This window comes from Ochotona curzoniae, unplaced genomic scaffold, assembly GCF_017591425.1.
Source record: "Ochotona curzoniae isolate NIBS_2020 unplaced genomic scaffold, NIBS_Ocur_1.0 contig_4105, whole genome shotgun sequence".
Lineage (NCBI taxonomy): Eukaryota > Metazoa > Chordata > Mammalia > Lagomorpha > Ochotonidae > Ochotona > Ochotona curzoniae.
This window is the reverse complement of record NW_024466129.1, coordinates 3,463,861-3,484,338: the sequence shown is the minus strand read 5'-3', so window position 1 is coordinate 3,484,338 and position 20,478 is coordinate 3,463,861. Positions and strand designations below refer to the sequence as shown.

General features: G+C 37.1%; 1 protein-coding gene across 2 annotated transcripts in view; it reads left to right on the top strand.

Moving 5' to 3' along the window:
• COP1 (COP1 E3 ubiquitin ligase) overlaps nt 1-20,478 on the top strand; it is a 132,002-nt gene that overhangs the window by 92,648 nt on the left and 18,876 nt on the right. For both annotated transcript variants that reach the window (XM_040984307.1, XM_040984306.1), the window contains exons 15-18: nt 285-401; nt 13,105-13,222; nt 16,500-16,624; nt 17,118-17,278. In XM_040984307.1, coding sequence (XP_040840241.1) covers nt 285-401; nt 13,105-13,222; nt 16,500-16,624; nt 17,118-17,278 — 521 coding nt within the window. The remainder of the gene's footprint in view (nt 1-284; nt 402-13,104; nt 13,223-16,499; nt 16,625-17,117; nt 17,279-20,478) is intronic.

The following is a 20,478-nucleotide window of genomic DNA, read 5'->3' as shown; positions in this document are numbered from 1 at the left end:
AAGCTAGAGACTTGGGTTGTTTAGAAGCCTTTCATGTGATGAGCTGCAGGACTTTCTTACCTTTCTCTGTAGGTTTGCTTTTGGCGGGGGGGAGGGGATTTTATATTGGCTTTAAAATTGCTTGTTTTCAATAAATTCCTCTAATATTCAGACATTCAGTTTCAATTTTTTTGGTTTAGTAAACTAACATGATAGGGAAAGATACGCCTAGAGATGAATTTTCCAAGTTACAGAAGCATTTGGTAATATGGTATTTGTTTTTGTTTTTATTTTCTTTCTATTAGTGAAATTGTGGTCTACCAATCTGGATAACTCGGTGGCAAGCATTGAAGCAAAAGCTAATGTGTGCTGTGTTAAATTTAGTCCCACTTCCAGATACCATTTGGCTTTTGGCTGTGCAGGTAAGAAATGACACCAGTTTTATCTTCTTATGTTAAAGGAGTATCGTAAGTTAGATAGATGAAAATTAAAAATGAGTAACTATCTTTGTAGGCTTACATTTTTTTTCTTTATTAAACTTTAAATTGTAGTATGCAGTCTGCCATCATTACTCATTTAGTAGTATACCTTAACTGTATTATTCTGTCACTTGTTTTCATTTAATAGAAATGAGTTCATTGAAATGTTGCGTGCCTGCATGAACCAGTGCTATTTCCTTATACACGAACAGATCGTAATGATATTTACACAGTCTATGCTTAAGCTTCCTGAATTTGTTTTTCAAGGGTAACTTATGAATTCTGACGTAGGATTCTTACTGATGCCTGCAGTACACAGGGTACTCATTGAGGGGCAATGAATGAGATAGTCTTTTTATTGTAGATCATGTGCTTATGACGAAAAGATCAAAAAAAAAATTAGCCATTGCAGCAAAAAGTGATTTGCAATAGCATCTTTCTTCCCTGGGTTGACTGTGTCTGCTTTCTGTGGGGCAGTGCTCGTTTCTGCTTGTCCTGCTGGTGCAGTTACTGCTGTATCCTCCTTTATTCTATAAGTTAACAGGTAGTTACATTCCTTTACCTTCTGCATCTACTTTTCCCTTTTTTTAAAGTTTACTAAACATCAAAGATATGTATATTAACTTCTTGATGGTAAAGTTTGATTTTTTTTTTTTTTACTAGTGGTATCAGATTTTTTCAAAGAAGAGAAACTAACATGTTATAAGACCAATAACTTTCATAGTTTAAACCTCAGCTTATCTTCTGCCTTTTCTTTTACTCATCTCACTGTATGTGGCATTGGTATACTGGCATCATATCCTAGTTAAGTTTGAGGAAGGCATGGGCATAGTTGTAAGTTAGGATAGAAGTTTCCATTACTGTCCAGAACATTGTTTTTACTAGTTTAGTAGTATTAGTTTCCACTTGAACCTTATTTAAGTCCACATTTTGTTACCAACTAGAATTACGGCCTTGAGAAATTGATTCACTTTTCAAATCTTTTATTTTTAAAACAGATATCAGTCGTAAGGATTATGAAAGAAAGATGCTGTAAAGTGCTAATTCCATGTTGCCTCATGATTGTTTATTTTTATTAAGACTGATTTATTGTACTTTTGATTATAACATGTGCTCTTCTTGATTTTTTTTCATGTTCTGTTTTGTGAGCAGGACCACTGTTTATGAATAGATTATATTATTAGTGTTATAACTATAAATACCAGGCATGAATACCTTCACTTTTCTCCTTCTTGAGAAAGGAAAAAACTACTGTCTCCTAGATAATTTTACCCCACAGTTGCTTCTTTAATTTTGCCATTTGCTTTTTCATAGAAGCTTTGAATTCTAGTATTTCTGTCTATGCAAATTCTTTTAGAATTATTCTCATAATTGTATTAATTGCATTTACTTGCTGATTTTGGAAGCATGGTGAACTTTTTTTAAATAATTATTTATTTTATTGAAAAGGCAGAAATACAAAGAGAGAGACAGAGAGGAAGATCTTCTGTCCATTGATTCACTCCCCAAGCAGCTGCAATGGCTGGTGCTGAGCCAATCTGAAGCCAGGAGCTGCTCTGGAGCCTCTTCCGAGTCTCCCACATGGGTGCAGGGTCCCAAGGCTTTGGGCCATCCTTGACTGCTTTCCCTGGCCACAGGCAGGGAGCTGGATGGAAAGTGGGACTGCCGGGATACAAACTGGTGCCTATATGGGATCCTGGCATATTCAAGGCGAGGACTTCAGGTGCCAGGCTACAGCACCAGGCCTGAAATATGGTGAAATGTCTTCACACATTTTGCTGTTTTTTTGTTTGTGTGGATTATTTTGTGTCTTTCCATGAGATTTTGTAATTTGTTTCTCTTAGATTCTGAGGATTCTTGTAAATTTTTTCCCAAGAATATTATAATTTTATTATTTAAAATTATAGATTATTTTCCATTCTTTTTTTTAGGCTTTTTTTTTTCTTTGCTAAACATAGATTCAAACTATTGATATTTGGGTATTTGTCTTACACTTAGGCATCTTATACATTTTAAATGAAATAGCTTTTTAAAAATTACATAATTATATATTGTATCAGCCAGAAGTGATCATTGGTTTTTTTCTTTCTATTGATTTGTTACAATTTCTTCCTTAAGTCGATAGAGCACCTTACACAGACTTTTGAAGAACCTCTCAGGAGCTTGAATTTCAAGCTTGTTTTTATGACAAAATAAGCGTATCTTTTCCATTTTTTCCCAGAATATACCCTTGAAAATATTCAAATTTTAGCCACTCTTGTTAATTACAAAATTTTTATTTATTAAAGAAATTAATGCAGGTTTTGTTTGCTATAAGACAAGCAAAGGAACGCTTGTCAAATATATCCCACGGATTAGTACCTCTTCAGCAGCAATGAAATAGGAATGTATCTCACTCTTTATATTTAATTTTATACATTTGCATCTAATGTACTTAGGCATTGTAAGAGAATTTTCTGTTGAAAGTAAGTCTATTGCATATAAATTGCAGAAAATAAAGACAAAATAGCCACTTGATTGATCTTGTAAAATTGTGGAATATGCTGTAAGAGCAAGTTAAAAGACACATAGATGGGAAATGTGGATTTCTAAGGGAACAGTGGAAGCTGCGGCAGTTCTGGTGTGAACTCTGAGACATTCAAGAGACACTTTGCTGAACCCCTCCATCAACAAGCCCATTGCTCATGGTACTGAATAGTGATGGCTCCTGGACTGAGGGACTTCACCTGCTGTGCTCAGGGAATACTCTCCATTGTAATTCTAAAGCTGCTTATAAAATGTGAAATTTATCTAAAGAGTTTTTGTGGCTCTCAGTAGAAGAGTATGTAGTAGCTGTTTAAAGGACAATAACTATGTATTATTTCAAATTTTTCCCTCGGACTAGGAGGGGCACCTGTAATCTTGTTATGAGATCTGTATGATTTAGTTATTAGCTTCTCAAATGTTTTATTAATGGCCCACACATTCTCTGCTTTTCTTCGTACCTTTCTCATCTAAAATTTGAATTTTTTTCCTTGATTTGCCCAATAATAATAGTGTGTCTCATTGTCACTCTAAATTCCCAGTGTGTTATTTTATGCATTCAGTTTTTCCTTTTAAATATATGACCTTTGGGAGTCCTTTTATTTGGGAGTAGAGATGCATACCACAACATATCTTCACTTGCCAATCTGCCAGTCTCCATTATGTAGTTCATAACTATTGTAATAATACGGGGAAATAGTGGAGGAGGGAGAATGGAGAGGGGAAAGAGGGAATTCCTGTGCCTATGGAGCCATGTGAAAAACAAAAAATAAAATAAACAAATGATTGACTTAAATCTTTATCTAGATCTCACTCTTTGCCAAGAAACTGAACACATTTCCATCCTATTGAATTAAAATATCCACTGAGCTTAACTGACATCTCAAGCTTAACTAAGTAATCAGTTTGGTTTTCTTTGCAGAACCACTACTGTTTCTCTCTCTTCTTTTTAATTGGTTTTCCTCTCTCTATCCCATCTATCATAACTCCCCATATTAAAGTTGGTTGTGTCTGTTCTTTCTTCTTTTAAAAAATCTATATGATGGAAGTATGCTCACCCCTTCTGTTCACATTTCAGGCTTCCCTCCACATCACCAGTCTCCTCAATAGCAGGTTACTTCCATAATGGCAAATCCATTGATATATTCCCTGTAGAATTTTTTCTTTTTCTTAATCTTTCTCTGAATTTTTCTTTTTGTAAATTACCATTCAATATACTTGATCACTGCATTCTTTGTTCTATTCTTATTGCTTCTTAGTTTCTTTTCCTACAGTATTATCCAACACAAGTAGGAAGTGAATTAACTGTTCAAAGCATAATATGAACTACTGGACAATTTTTAACCGAAAAACCTGCTATCTGTTCTCCGGGAAGGATATTCTTTCAGATGAAGTTAGCCTGCTCCTCCATGTTCTGTGTCTTCCCCCACCTCGTGCATTGCTCGGGCTGCTTCCTTCAGGAGCTGCTTTTCCCCAGACTGGCACTACAGCCAAGCTTCATGTCCTCCAGCACATCATCAATCTCGTCTCCTCAAGACGTTTTGAAAACTTTAAGTCAAGGAGAGTCACTCAGTCATTCCTTTTCCTTTTTCTCTCATTCGCACTTATCTGTGTTTATTTACATACTTTTAAGATTTACTTATTTGAACATCAGAGTTTTGCAGAGAGAGAGAGAAACAAAGAGTGAGAAATCTTCCATCCGCTGGTACACTGCCCAGATGGCCACAACAGGTGTCATGGGCCAAGGCTGAAGTCCAGTGCCAGCAGCTGCTTCAGGGTCCCGCACACTGGGCGGGGGACTGGACAATTGACCCCTAAGCTGTTGGTAGGGCTGGATTGGAAGTGGAACATCTGGGACTTGAGCCAGTGTCCACAGAGATGCTGGGGATGCTGGCATTGCAGGCAGCATTTTACCTTAATGCACCATAGACCCTGCCCGTTTTATTTAACTATTTTGGTTTGATTGCCCTATGTGAATGTAGTTGCAAAAAAAAAAAAAGAAGCCCTTCTCATGTTGACCATTATGTCTCTCAAGATAGGCTCCCAATAAATGTATGCATTTAGAATATTATGTCTAATACACCTTGATTTGTTTCAGCTCAAATTCTTTTAAAATATTTACCATGTGTATTTTTTTTGCAAGGGTTTTTAGAATACAAACCCAAAGTTAAGTTTGGATTTTGGGTTATAAACTTACTTAATCTATAGGACTGTGAGTAGTGGGCTTTCCATTGGGCCCTTGGGTTTTAATTTTTTCAATACATTTGTTATGGAATTCTACTTTAATGGATGGAATTCTAACTTTTTAAAATGTCCTTATGTCCCAAAGGAAGTGATTACAAGAGAATATGGGCACCTGTTCTGATCATAATGGCAGCTAACAGTAGTAAATAATAAAATTGAAATAAATGAGTAGCTTCTCTATCTTCGGGAGGTAGAGGTTGCCACCGAGCAGCATACTTCTGTTGTTAGACAGTCATTAGCAATCAGCTGTCTAATGTGGTGTCCAGTGACGTGGACTGTGGGCTTGCCTTGGTGAACGCATACTGTCCAGGGGCAAAGTGGAGGAGAGCTTCAGGCTTGCTCTTTCTCTGTGTCAGATACACTCAGTTACCTTCTGCTTTCCTTTGCCAAGTATTTTTCTCCTCAGAAAAAAAAAAATTCTGCTTCTTCCCTATGAATGAAAGGGGGCTTTTTTTTCTTTTTTTTTTTTTTAAGATTTATTTTTATTATTTTTTTTATTGGAAAGGCAGATATACAGAGAGGAGAAACAGAGAGGAAGATCTTCCATCCGATGATTCACTCCCCAAGTAAGCGCAATGGCCAATGCTATGCTGATCCGAAGCCAGGAGCCTCTTCCGGGTCTCCCACGCGGGTGCAGGGTCCCAAAGCTTTGGGCCATCCTCGACTGCTCTCCCGGGCCACAGGCAGGGAGCTGGAAGGGAAGAGGGGCTGCTGGGATAGAACCGGCGCCCATATGGGATCCCGGGCGTGCAAGGCAAGGACCTTAACCACTTGCGCAACCGCGCCGGGCCCCAGGGGGCTTTTTTATACAAAGTTAAGCACTGATAAAAACATTATGATAAAAATGCATATAAAGGATACGTTAAATAAATATGCATATATATCATGTATACATATACATGTATATTGTCAGTTCCCTTACATCGGCCCTCTTATGAATTCTTAATTTTGAAGTCCTGCTGAGTAATCCTTTTAGTGGCTGTAAAACACACATGCTTTGACATCATTCCACCAAAGTAGCATCAGATACTCATGAAATAGCCTTAATTCAGTTTTGTATTTTTTTATTATATGAATCACATAGTGTGTTCCTATTGTTATTATTTCCTATGATAGAGATTCTTCCTTCACCGCTCCCTTTACTCCCTCCCACCATTTTCCCCCAAAGTATCACAGCAGTCCAGGCTTTTGTTAATAGCTAGCACTTGACATGGTGCTATCTGCGTGCATTGTGGCGTCATAAGCCAAGGCAGAGGGAGAAGATCTGTCATCACAGCTGTCAAGGTCTACTTAATAGTTCCATTGCGTGGAGATGCTCAGTGAACTGTCTTCTCTTCCTAGCAGCTAGACTCCATTGTGCAGCTCACCCATAAGAATATATGAATATATGTGTTTAACTATGTATCTTTCATATTTTGCATGAAGGTTATCATATCAAAGGGAACATAGGATATTTGTCCTCTGGGGACAAGCCGTGATGGTCTCCAGTTGGGACCATTTTGTTGCAAATGATGGGATTTCATTCTTTTTGTAGCTATGTAGTATTCCACAGAGTAGATGTACTACAGTTTCTTTATCCATTCTTCCTCCCAAAGGCATCTGTGATCCAGGAATCACAAATTATATGATCTTAAATTCATGTGGAAATGAGCATGCAGCCTTGTTTTTCTGTAGTTTCTCCTTTCAGAATCAATAAACCTATCACTTCATAAATTTTCTTGAAAAATAATAAATATTCTCACAATTAGAATAATTTCTTGAAATTTTGACTTTTTACATAAGTAGTGAAGTAAAATAGGTTTCTGTTCTTTGTAGAAACATTTTAGCCCAAAGGAAATAATTTATTTATAATGGGCTAAGGTATCCCAAAATAGAAATTATGTATGGGGGACAAATACAGCAGGAACTGGAACTAAATCTGTTTGCTCTTTAGAAAATAAACTTTGGATTCCTTAAGTATTATTTATAGAGGGCCATTAAGAACAAAAACAATGCCATAGAGAGCAAATAGAGAATTATAAATTGTAAAATTCTTAGTTCTCTAACGTTTTAAGGCCTATTATTACCATCTACTGTGTATTTGTGCTTATCTTCTCTTAGTTAAATAAATATTTGCTATCTGTAAATTGTTTGGAGTGAGGGTGTGACATACATGTGGAAATATATAATGTATATTATGTTCCCTCTTACCATTAAAAATATTATTCTTTTGAAGATCACATTTAACTAATTAGTCTGTTTGAATCCTGCATTCTCACGAAACTCTCATAATTAAGATGAGTGGTAAACATGGACTGCTTTGGGGAATATATTAATGAAGAGCAAAAGTAAGGCTTGAGATTAGCACAATTGGTGATGGTGAACATAATAACCTTCACTATGTAGAGTGTTCTCCTCTCTGCTTTAATTACTTCAGCATTTCCATAGAAGTAGAATTTCTACTTGCCATATCATAGGTATTTGTAGATTATTCAGTTGTTCTGTTTTGAAATTACCTCACTATTACATATGGCGAATGGCTGCTGTATTAGCACACTTCTAGATCATGTTGTACATGGATGTTGAACAATTGACAGCAAATTCTAACAATGAGGGAAAATTAAATCTACTTAATTATTTATGGAAAATGTGAAAGAGTTGAACAAAAAAATAAATATCAGTTCCCTAGAATTAACCCTGCCTTTTGGAAAGCTGACCCTCTCCCTGAGGTCCTGCCGCTCTCGAGGGTCTTGGTGTGCACACTGACAGATTGTCCTGCAGTAGATGTGCAGTGAGGAGTGCACTGTTGATGTGGGATTCTCTAATTGGAGTGTTTACACAGGTTAGTCATTTAGATGAGTAAAAAGTATATAATCTGTTATGGTGGTGAAGCCACGGAGGTTGGTTTTTAAGTTGGAAGAAACAGATTCTCTTTGCACTGGAAAAGGCACATGAGCAGTTAACTAATCAAATTTACTAACACCCTTGGGAATATCGTATCCTCCTGCTACAGTAGGAAGGACTATCACCTTTATATTTGGATACACAATGTATTTTAAGTTATTTTTCTTGTATTTGACATAATGCTACTGTGGATATTCAGAGTGTTAATTTTTAGAAGATACACAAAGCTGAAGTTCTGAAATGGTAACATATCCTGATATTGGAATCTTTATGAATGACTTGGCGTCAAGGAGGTGGGGAAAGTAGGGTACAGTATGGGCGTAAAGCAAACAGGATAAATACAGTTGGTGACCCTAGAGTAAAAGGTACAAGGCTGTTCAGTGTGACGTTCTTCCAGCTCTGCAAGGGATCTGAAATTTTTTAAATGAACAAGCCTAACTCCTAAAATTATAAAGTTTTTTTAAAATATCAGAAACATTAAGAGACACCTTTACAAATGAAATAAGAATTGACAACTTCTTCCTTGATCTACACTATATTTAACGTTGCTAAAATTCATGTGCAAACATGAAACTCCAGGCCATCTTCAAATGTTTCTGTCTCTTAAACAATTATAAACTCCAGTTTCAATTAAATGTCAATATAAAAGCCAATTCAAAATAGCAACATGATGATGTAATAAGACGGCTTGTGTATATATTTTGCTGAAATTAAGTCACCACTAAACATAGGAGATTGGTTGTGAATGCATCAGTACAATTTTCTTTTTGAAATTACCCTGTCTGTGGAATACTCTGCCAAAGGGCAACTTACTCTCCATCCTGCTCCTGTTCTCATTGCAGCTACAATAAAACCTTTGTGCAGTGCACAGTGACATAGTGTAACTATCAACTGAAGAGTAAATAACTTAGTATTAGACTGCAATGTTTTTTATACTATCAGGCTACCAGTTCATAACTTGTTAATTTATCAAATTTTTTTTAAAGATTTATTCTTAATTTTTATTGGGAAGTCAGAAATGCCGAGAGGAGAGAGACATAGAGGAAGACCTTCCGTCCCATGATTCACTCCTTAAGCAGTCACAATGGCCAGAGTTGCACCATTCTGAAGCCAGGGGCCAGGAGCCTCTTCCGGGTTTCCCACATGGATGTAGGATTTCAAAGTTTTGGGCCTTCTTTGACTGCTTTCCTAGACCTTAAGCAGGGAGTTGGATGGGAAGTGGGGCCACCGGGACAGGAACTGGTGCCCACATGTGATCCCGGCGCATCCAAGGCGAGAACTTTCCAAGGAGAAAACTTTAGCCGCTAGGATAACATGCCAAACCGTCAAAACTGTTTCTAAATTGTGCATTATTACTGTAAAAGGGAAGTTTAAAATTTGTAACTGGTAGGTTTAATATGAGGACAATTGAAGTGGGATAATCTTTTTTCATTTTTACTTTAGCATGTACCAAATGAATTGCAGTCAGATATTTGTACCTCTGTAATAGAAGCTTATCAATTGCTGCCACTTAAGGTTATCACTGAATGCAGTCAGAGTAACTGCCGTTGGCAGAGAACTAGATTGGAACTGGGGCAGCTGGGACGTGAACCAGCGTTCATGTGGAAGCCCCGTGCCACACGGTGGAGGATTAACGTGCTGATCCACCACACGTGCCACACATCATAGAGTAACTTAATGGGACATTGCCTGGGACATTAATGGGACATCATGAATAAGCTTAGCTGATGAGAACAAGAAGCAGTCAGTATGGAGATAGGCCAGTAGTCATTGTCTCCTTTAAGGAATGGAAAGAAAGGAATCTGAAGAGAAATGAAGAGGAATGTGTGAGACACCATCCAGCATATCATTATATGAACTTTGAAAAGACAGAGGAGGGAGAAGGTCTGAAGGAGTAATAACCAAAATCTCCCTGAATTGTGGGGAAAACACCAAACCCATAAGCACCGATAGCTCAGGGAACACCAGGAAAGACAGATTTCGAGAGCTGTTGCTGAAAATGTTACATGATTGCTTAAGAAAGAGACACAGCCAGCAGAAGCCATTCAGTAAGATCACAAAGGGGTATGTTTAATGTAGTAAAGGAAAAAGATTGCCATTAAACAATTTTATGCCCAATAGACAGCTCATCAAAATAATGGATGAGAAATTGAGATATGTCCATAAACTGAGTAGTTACTTGGTAGTAGGCCTGCTAGAGCAAATACTGGCCAGTCTTTCAGGCTGAGGCAGTTACACAGTGCTAGATACCATATACTTTGTATATATAGAACAATGAAGAACAGTGGTAAAACAAAAATGCACATATAATGTACAATGTATAGTTTAAATCATCTGGCACTAGTTTTCCTCTGATTTAAAAGCTAGTTAAATTCCAATTATGAAATCATTTAATAGACGTAACAATAAGATGTAATTTTCCTGGCCGTACTAATGCAGCAATGCAGAGCAGAGGGGTCATATTACTGGGCAAGCTCTCTATATTATATTATTAAATTGAAGTTAGTGGCTACCTTAACTAGATTGTTTTCAATTACCATGCAAATCATAACCTCCAGGAAATCCACGATCAAATATATTTTAAAAGAAGAAATAAAAACATCCTAGGAAATATTTAACAGAAATGAAGACAAAAGTAGAGGGAATTTAAGGACAAAAAGAAAAATTACAGGTATAATTCATATCTTAGAGAATTGCATTAAATGTAAGTTAAACATTCTCAAAATGCAGATATTGGCACAATGACCTTCACAAAACAGCAGGACTCATTTATGCACCGTTTATAAGAAACACACTTCATGGCAAGGCACAGTGGCTTAGCGGTTAAATCCTTGCGTTGCATGCACTGGGACCCCATGCTGTGCTGGTTTGTGTGCCAGCTGCTCCACTTCCCCTCCTGCTTCCTGCTTATGTCCTGGGAAAGCAGTAGAGGATGGTACAGAGCTTTGAGACCTGAACTTGCATGGGAACAAGCTCCTGGCTTTGGATCAGCTCAGTTCCAGCCATTGTGGTCACTTGGAGTGTGAACCAGTGACTGAAAGATCTTTCTCTCTGTCTTTCCTTCTCTCTGTAACTATGTTTCCAATAAAAATAATAAATTTTAAAACACACACCTCACATTCAAACACAAATAACTTGAAAGTAAAAACATGGAAAAATGTAGTGTGAACAGCAAACAAAATTGTGTTTAAGTAGAAACTTGTAGAAGAAACAGACACTCTGTAATAAGACAGTTATAAACAGGACTGAAAACAAGCTCTGAAATACATGAAAGTAATGTTGGAAAAAAAAGCAGGAAAAATACTTGAAACAGAGTTCTTGTTACCTTAAATACTCTGCTCAGTGAATGAAATGACTGGAAATTACAACAGCATTTTGAGAAGTAGGTGAGTGGACAGATATTCACTCATCCGATTAGAATGTTTGCTCTCCCAGATTGATCCATGTCTAACTCAGTTTTTGTACAGAAGATACAAGTGAAAAAAAAAAGAGTTGGGTAGAGTTCTGTTCTGAATTTGAAAGCTTATTTGTCAGCTAGTTATTAGGACAGTGTTGTGCTGGCACTAGGGTAGATGTATACTGATAAACTGATTAGAAATAACAATCCAGGAGTCAGTTGTTCGTTTTCCAGAAAGATGCCAGAACAGTTCACCAGAGGAAAAAAGAATCTTTTCAATAAATGTTGCAGGGCAACTGGATGGCAAAAAGAGGAACTTCAACCTTTACTTCAAGCTCCACTGCAGGAGCTAAGACTGCAGACAGGGAAGGCAGGAGAAAATACTCGTATCTGAAGTCGTCATCCGTGTGCAACGCAAAAAGCCCAGTCTGTGTAAAGAAATCAGTTGGACCCTAACAACATTCAAAACTTTTGTCCTTTCCAACTTTTCATTGAGGAAATAAAAATATAAGGAGCTTAACTTTGAAAATTGTTGTGAAACACATCTGATTTATGTCTAGATATTTCTAAGTACTCAGCTAAAGAGATTGGAGATCCACCTGTATTGCAGACCAGAATGTAAAACAGTGCAACCCAAAATTGATGCTTTCATTACAGTTAAGCATGTTCCTGCCATATGAGCCAGTAGCTGTTGTTTCAGATATACACCCAGGAGATGAACATGTGTCCAGAGAGCTGAACATGAGGAGTGATAGGAAGGTTTTTGCAGTGGTTTCCCAAAAATGGAAGCAGGTGTCCATGTGCAAAAATGGAGTGTTTTGTATACTGTGTGTTATTCAGAAATTTAAAAAGTCAGAACTACATGTTAAAATGTGTATGACTTTGAAAGATGTCATACAAACCACAGAATATATGGCCATATTGTCAAGACCATATGTTCTATTTCATTTGTAGAAATTGTCCAGGAAAGCAAATTTAAAGAAGCAGAGATAGTGCTTGCTTACGGAAGTAATTGGCAAAAAGGGTCTTACTAGATGTGGAAGGTTTTAAAAGATTGTCCAAAACTTATTTTGGTGATGGTTGCACCACTAAAAACACTGAGTAAAGAAATCATAGAATTGCATTCTTACAGTGGATTAATTTTAGTAAGTTATTTCATGAATGTGTTTCCTTAAAACATGTAGAAAAAAATTATGTGTTTTTTTATTTGTCCAGATGTCTTATAATGTTGATATTGCCTTCTGTATTACAGCATTAAGATCTTAAGATAAGCTTTAAAATTTCCAATTATTTCGAGCTATTAATGCTTTTATGTTTATATTAGTGGAAGTATTAGTGGGTCTCCAATTCAGACTTGCATTGGCATATACATTCATTGTTTTGTGTAACCATTGTTTTTCTTACACTCAAAAACAAAGCACAATTTAACATATCTTCCTTATATTTAAATATTAAACATATCTGTTGGTTTTGTAAGCGTTAGACATTTTTCATTGTGGAAACATTTGATGAAAAATGCCAGCTCCAGCTGAAATTAGCTTTGTTCCATTTCCTCATTTTACAGTATGTCATTTAGGTTTTGGTTTTGCTACTTTCTAGATCACTGTGTCCACTACTATGATCTTCGTAACACTAAGCAGCCAATCATGGTATTCAAAGGACACCGGAAAGCCGTCTCTTATGCAAAGTTTGTGAGTGGTGAGGAAATTGTCTCTGCGTGAGTATTACTCTCCTCCAGGCTGAGCTCCTGCAAGGCTCAGTGGTCAGAGTCGCCTGAGATGGGAACCAAGCAGAGCAGGGAGCCATTTGTACCTCTTTCCATACATAGTAGATCTTGTATTTCGCCCCACTAAGATACAGGGATATTCTGCTCAGCAACGCTTAATTTCTTAGTTTTTTTGTGCATAAAATCCTGAAAGTAATAGTCTTGAATGTGACACCTTTTTGTGAAAGACTCATTTAATTGCACTTGAAACTTGATCAAATTTTGGCCACTGCTTCTCCTGAAGAAATAACATAGATGATATAGTATTATGAAAAATATATTTATGCACTTGTATACCATAGTAGAATGACTTTAATTTAATTTTATTTAATTTAATATTTAATATTTGCCTCTGATATGTTGATCTCTGTTATTTCATGGTGGGTTTTTAATGTTTGGGTTTTAATGTTTAAAGCATGATTAGTTACACCTTAAAGTGTCCTTTGAAAAGCCAGCTGATGCTGGACTCTGTGCTTGCAATTAAGGAATCCTGACTGAACTTGAACTGTAATACTGCAACAATGTGGAGGAATCCACCATGTGGGGAAGGGTTAGGGGATTCCCAGAGCCTATGAGACAGCGTCACATAATGCAATGTAATTAATAAAAAAAAATATATAAAACAACAACAAAAAAAGAAAAGCCATCTGAAACTAACAAAGCTAAGCTTCCAGATCTCACTGCTTGGAAAGTGTTAGAGGCCAGTAAGGTCAGTGAATGTCAGAACTTCAACCAAGCATTTCTAGCAATGCAGGCCCTCCCACCTACTCCTTTCTTAAATTCATATTACCCTGGTCCAGCATAATACAGGCCCTGCCACCTTCTCTGCAGTCATGTAACCCTAGGAAGTGCTCATTAGTAAATGCTCTCTCTCTCTCTTTTTTTTTTTTCCATTAGTACTGTTTCTACTCAAGGTTGCTGTTATATCCTTTAAAATCATGTGTTGTCTTCGGTCCCAGTACAATGCCTCAAAGGCTAAATCTTTACTTTGCAATCACTGATATTCCATATGGGTGCTGGTTCATTTCCCAGTTCCTCCACTTCCAGCTCCTTGTTCATAGCCTGGGAAGCAGCACAGGATGACCCAAAGCCTTGGGAATCTGTCTTGGGGAGACCTGGAAGAGGCTTCTCGCGCCTGGCATCTGGCTTCAGAACAGCTCAGTTCCAGCCATTGTGGCCATTTGCAGAGTGAACCAGTTGGCAGAACATCATTCTTTCTGTCTCCCCGTTGTAAATCTGATCTGTCTTTCCAGGAACAATCAATAAATCATTTTTAAAAATCACGATTTTTTATCTCTTCATATGCTTTTAATGACTTTGTCTTATATTTGGTATTTCCCATAACAAATACCTCTGCATTAATTGTGCTAAACAAGAACTTGGTAATTTGAATAGGTTTGGTGAGGTAAATTGAATTGAGTTACAGAAGAGGGAAAAAATAAAGTGGAAACTTAACTCTCTAAGGAAAATAGAGATCATTAGTTGTCAATTTTTTTATTGTTAATAACATTGTATTATGTGATACAGTTTTTTAGGCACTGGGATTTCCCCCGCCCCTCCCACAACCCTCTCCCCATGGCGGATTCCTCCACCTTGCTGCATAACCACAGTTCAAGTTCAGTTGAGATTCCTTCATTGCAAGCATTAGTTGTCAATTTTAAATTGTGTTGTAAAAAGTAAAAAATCAGGTACAAAAATAATTAAAACTTTTATATTCAAATATGGTTGGCAGTTTGTATGGCAAAAAATATTTTTCTTGAATTATGATTTATAAATATTAAATCAATTATTTTGATTTCGGTTGACTGGAATATGTGTGTTTCAATCAAATAAGTTGAAAATCTTAGGTGACTTTATTAAAGGAGATATTAATATGTATTTTCACAAAATCTTTTATTTTTTATAAATCATGATGATTTCCAGATATCTTTGAATCATTATAGTATACAGGCTATATAGAGGGACATGTGCAACAGTGGTCAGTGAAAACAAATGAAAACAATGCTTAAGAATAAATATTAGGTTAAAAAAAGACAAAGGCATTAATCGTTTAGGAGTTTGGCCCCTCAAGTCAGTGTTAACCTTGATTCTATCAATTACCTTGGAAATTACTTGGAAATGTCATTAACCCTCCAAACCTCAGTTTCTCTAAATAAAGCTAAAAGTAGATAGTACTTAATCTTCCATTTTGATTCTTTAATTTGAAGATTTATTTTTATTATTTTTTTTTATTGGAAAGGCAGATATACAGAGAGGAGAGACAGAGAGGAAGATCTTCCGTCCGATGATTCACTCCCCACGTGAGCGCAACGGCCGATGCTATGCCGATCCAAAGCCAGGAGCCTCTTCCGGGTCTCCCATGTGGGTGCAGGGTCCCAAAGCTTTGGGCCGTCCTCGACTGCTTTCCCAGGCTACAGGCAGGGAGCTGGATGGGAAGTGGAGCTGCCGGGATTAGAACTGGCGCCCATATGGGATCCCAGCGCATTCAAGGCGAGGACTTTAGCCGCTAGGCCACGCCACTGGGCCCCAGAAATATTTTTATTGTGGAGAAAAATGTGAAAGAAGTTGTTCATTGGTGAAAGCATGTTTATGAGTAAATTGTTCCCCTTTTTTGACAGGAAGTCAGAGAAAGCGAATATTTTCTAAATACCCTAACATTATTTTTGTATATGACAAAAATACCAGGAGTGTCTATATTAATGATGTGATTTTAGTTTTGTTTTAAAAATAACTTGCATACTCTTTCAGCAAAATAAAGGACATTTCATAGACCCTGTAATTATCCTGTAATTATCCCACACCTATGTGTAAGACTGAGCTGTAGTTTATATGAAGAATTCCAGAGGAACAGGTGTGTCCCTGGAGTTACACAGAACTCCCAGTACAGATGGCGTTCATTGTTTGATGGTGGTGGAGGAGTGGTAGTATTAGGAGGTAATGTTTATTGAGTATTTCATGCCCAGGCACCACAGAAAGCATTTCAAATGAATTTACTTAATCCTACAAAGTAGAAATAATGTTTTACATTCAGTTGACAATCATCTGAGACACTAGGTCTCACAACTTGCCCGTGGTTGGAAGGCAGGTTAATGGCAGATTGAACTTTCTGCCTCGGCTGGTCTGGCTCCAGAGTCTGCTCTTAACCAGAGTGCTCGTGAACAGTAGTGATGCGTGCCATGCCATGTGTACAATCTCGTATCTGTGCCAATCTGTGTTTTTTTTGCCTCAGATCAACAGATAGCCAACTAAAACTGTGGAATGTGGGGAAACCGTACTGTCTGCGTTCCTTCAAGGGTCATATCAATGAGAAGAACTTTGTAGGTCTCGCTTCTAACGGAGACTACATAGCTTGTGGTGAGTGTGGCCTGCTTGCCCAGGGACTCTACGCTGGTGCATGATGGGCTCTGCACTAAAAGTAATACAATAGACTTATTATTGACTTTCCTCAAAATATACTAGAAGCACATTAGCCCTTCAAGTGCAACGTGTTTTTTAACCTCTCTAGATGCAAATTGTTCTAGATGTAATTTAAAATTCTTGTTGTAATAGCAAAATTTTGTTTATTTAGGCCTGTGCTACATCTCTCCATGGCAGTTTCAGCCTCAGAATTAACAGTGCAGCTTTACCCCATAGCACTGATTTCTCTCTTCAGAGTACTAACTGTTGCTTTTGTCTAGGAATTGTTTTCTCACATGAGGCCCTCCCTTAGCCATGTGAGCTGGTCTTTCAAATCTTTCCATAAAGCATACTGCTTTTTATGCTAAAAACATTGTATGATAATTATTGTTTCAGAGTAATATCCTTATTCCAGTTTTCATTCTGAAAAGCTATTTTAATTTATTTTCAGGAAGTGAAAACAACTCCCTCTACCTGTACTATAAAGGACTTTCTAAGACTTTGCTAACTTTTAAGTTTGATACAGTCAAAAGTGTTTTGGACAAAGACCGGAAGGAAGATGACACCAATGAGTTTGTTAGCGCTGTTTGCTGGAGAGCGTTGCCCGATGGGGTAAGTGCTCACATATCACAGAGTGCTGTATTTATACATGGTTGTCTTTGCATGTGATTTCTAAATTTCCAGTTCATTTATGCTGCCTGTGTTGATGGAGTGCAAGGTGACATCTCAGTGCCCGAGTGTCGTATCCGTGATCAGATCGGGCTCATTGGCGTCATCTCAGACACTTATTTATCTGTTCTGGGTATGTTCAGACTCCTCCCTACTGCTTATTTTGAAGTAGGGAGTTGATTGTTGTCTACTCTGCTTTTGAGCATTTAAAAGTTACTCTTCCTATCTAGTGGAATCTTTGCTACATATCCATCATCATCTTCCCCATCACTGCCCCTCCTCCCACCCCCAGACCCACACCTCCCTCCGTCTAAGAAGACGGCATCTCCTCCCCTCTGAGACTGAAGCCTCCTGCAGTGTGCCCTGTGTCCTGCCCTGCTTGGTGACCGTGTCCAGTTATGTGCTCCCAAGCATTCAGCTGAGGTGATGCTTAACAGAAAGAGAAAGGATTGATGCAGGGGAAGCAGAGTGTACCGAATTAAAAGCGATTTCATCGTACAGCAGCTGGCTACAGAATATACAACAATGTTCAAGGCATTCAGTTTCTTAATGAGAAAGTTAGATTACTAGGTTGTGAAAAGATTATTTCCTCAATATTTTCACTTACACATTTTAAAATAATGATTTGTAACTGCCTTGACTTATGTAAACAATAAGCACCCACATATGTCACCTTTTTAAAAACAGTGTTTTAGGTACTTACATGATTGGCGTTATCCGAGAGATGAGGCATTCTGACTTCATGTTGACTTAAAATATCTGAGTGCCAGGTACAGTTTCACTTTAAATAGATATTCCATTATTCTTGTTTAAAACTCTGTGAATCATCTTCCAGCTTTGATAATGACAGACCAAGTAATTTAGAACAACCCTTCCTCTAAGTAAAATTGGAAAAGTTGAAGCAGGTGTTTATTTTAAAAATAAAAAGCCCATTTGACATTAGAAACCAAATAAGGCAGAAAGGAAAAAAATAACAGACTAGACATGAGAGCCAGGCTTTTAAATCTACTCTGCCTTGGAGCATTTGTTAGTGTTGGTAAGATGAGTGAAGTATGATCTCAACTTATAGAGACACTGGTAGTGTAGCTCAGTGCCTGTCATTGTGGGTTTGCTGTAAGTCCTCGATGGATTGTACCCTCGGGTAAAGCAGTAGGAGATAAGCTTTTATAATAATTGTAATTCAGTTTCATTTCGTATCAACCACTGAAATTGCTGAACTGAGATGACCTTGGATTCCTAACGTTAATAGGATACAAATTTAAATTCTCTCAGAAAGCAAATAACATTTAGGATTTTATGTTTTTTTTTTTCATTATCTTTGCAAATATAACCAGGGCATAATCAAACATTGAAGCTGAAATGACAGCATGAAAACCCAGTGTAAGCAACATACAGTGTAAACAGTCCCAACGGCAGTGGATGTAAGAGTGATTGGCCATAGCTTAAAAGTATGTGAATGCTAAGATGAAAGACAGGGTTGAAAATGGGAACTTGGCAAACTTCTTAAATGAAGATCCTAAGCTAAAAAATATAATTACCAAAACTCAAAACTCAGTGAGTTGAATACAAGATAGAAGAAGAATTAATGAACTCATAGGTGTGGTAAGTTAGGAGAAAATATATAGAAAGAAGCATGGGCAGAAAAAAATTTGAAAATAGTGCAGGAATAAGTAAAAGCATCATGTTTAATAAGCTATACAGAAGAATAAAAGAATCTAGAAGAGTAAAAAAGAATAAATGCTAAAATGAATTATAACTGAGATTTTTACAGTTTATGAAAGGCTATGGAACATTACTCACCCATAAAATGGAGTGAAATCAGGCCCCCAGTGTGGTAGTCTAGTGACTGAAGTCCTTGCCTTACAAGCACCAGAATGCTATGTGGGCACCAGTTAGTATCCTGGCCGTCCCGCTTCCCATCCTGCTCCCTGCTTATGGCCTGGGAAAGCAGTCCAGCACAGCCAAAAGCCTTGCCACTTGGGGAGTGAATCAGCAGATGGAAGATCTTGCTCTCTGTCTCTTCTCCTTCTCTGTGTATTTGACTTTCTAATAGAAATAAATAGAGTGAAATCTTATCTTAGAAGCACAGAAAATAGATGCAATGGAAATCCATTTTGCTTAGTGAAATAAGCCAGTTGCAAAAAGATATTCTATTTTCTGTTAATGTGGCAGTGAATATAGACTACAAAGAAGTAATAGGAATGAAATGGAAATCTAGTAATCTGATTATCTTTTTTAGTACATATTTGTACTCTTGTAACGATGGTAGTCTTTTTTTCTTGTTGAATATTATGGTTCAGTAGTGAATTAAGCTGTGGTTAAGGAGTGAATTAAAAAAATTTTTTTTTTTGGTAAAAATTAATGAAATGAATAAAAGAGCAAGAAGGAGTGGGAATGAGTTGATTGAGAAGTATGATTCTCAGAACCATAGCTATGATGTAACGTGAGAGTTACTCTCTTTATATTCTTAAAAATAGAAGCTTAAATCATGAATAACATGTGCTGAAATTAATAATACATACCTTCAGGCATGGACTTTATCGTTGTTTCATGTATAATTGCATAGTAATTATTTGAAACCAAAGAAAGGTAGTCATCAAGGTGCAGAATATTTTTGCTGTCTAGTATAGACGTACTGGAACCTGTATGACATTATATGACACCATCAGGATCATGTCAGGCTGAAGGAAGCTCATCTCCTGACATGAGCTATCCATGTGGACCTATGTAATCATTTCAGAATTACTATTTTTATTTGGGGGATATACATACATACATACATACATATGTATATGTAGCTATTCCAGCCTATTTTGCCTGTTTTCAAAGACAACAATTTCTAAATGTGAATATGGAAATTCATATTACTACTAGCTAATATTTTCACCAGATTTATGTTACCTGTTCCTCTCCTTACTCTAATATGTTAACATTATTTCCCATTCAGCCTTCTCTCAAAGACATTTCTAAAGAAATATGCATGCTATTTGATTTCTTAGAAACAGATTTTGTGTACATCATCAGATTGCACTAAACTTCGGAAGCAACCTTACCTGGCGTACATAACATTTTGTACCAGTGGTTCTTAAACGTAACCATCAGAATCACTTGGGAACCTTTCCATATGCTTATCAAAATGTTTC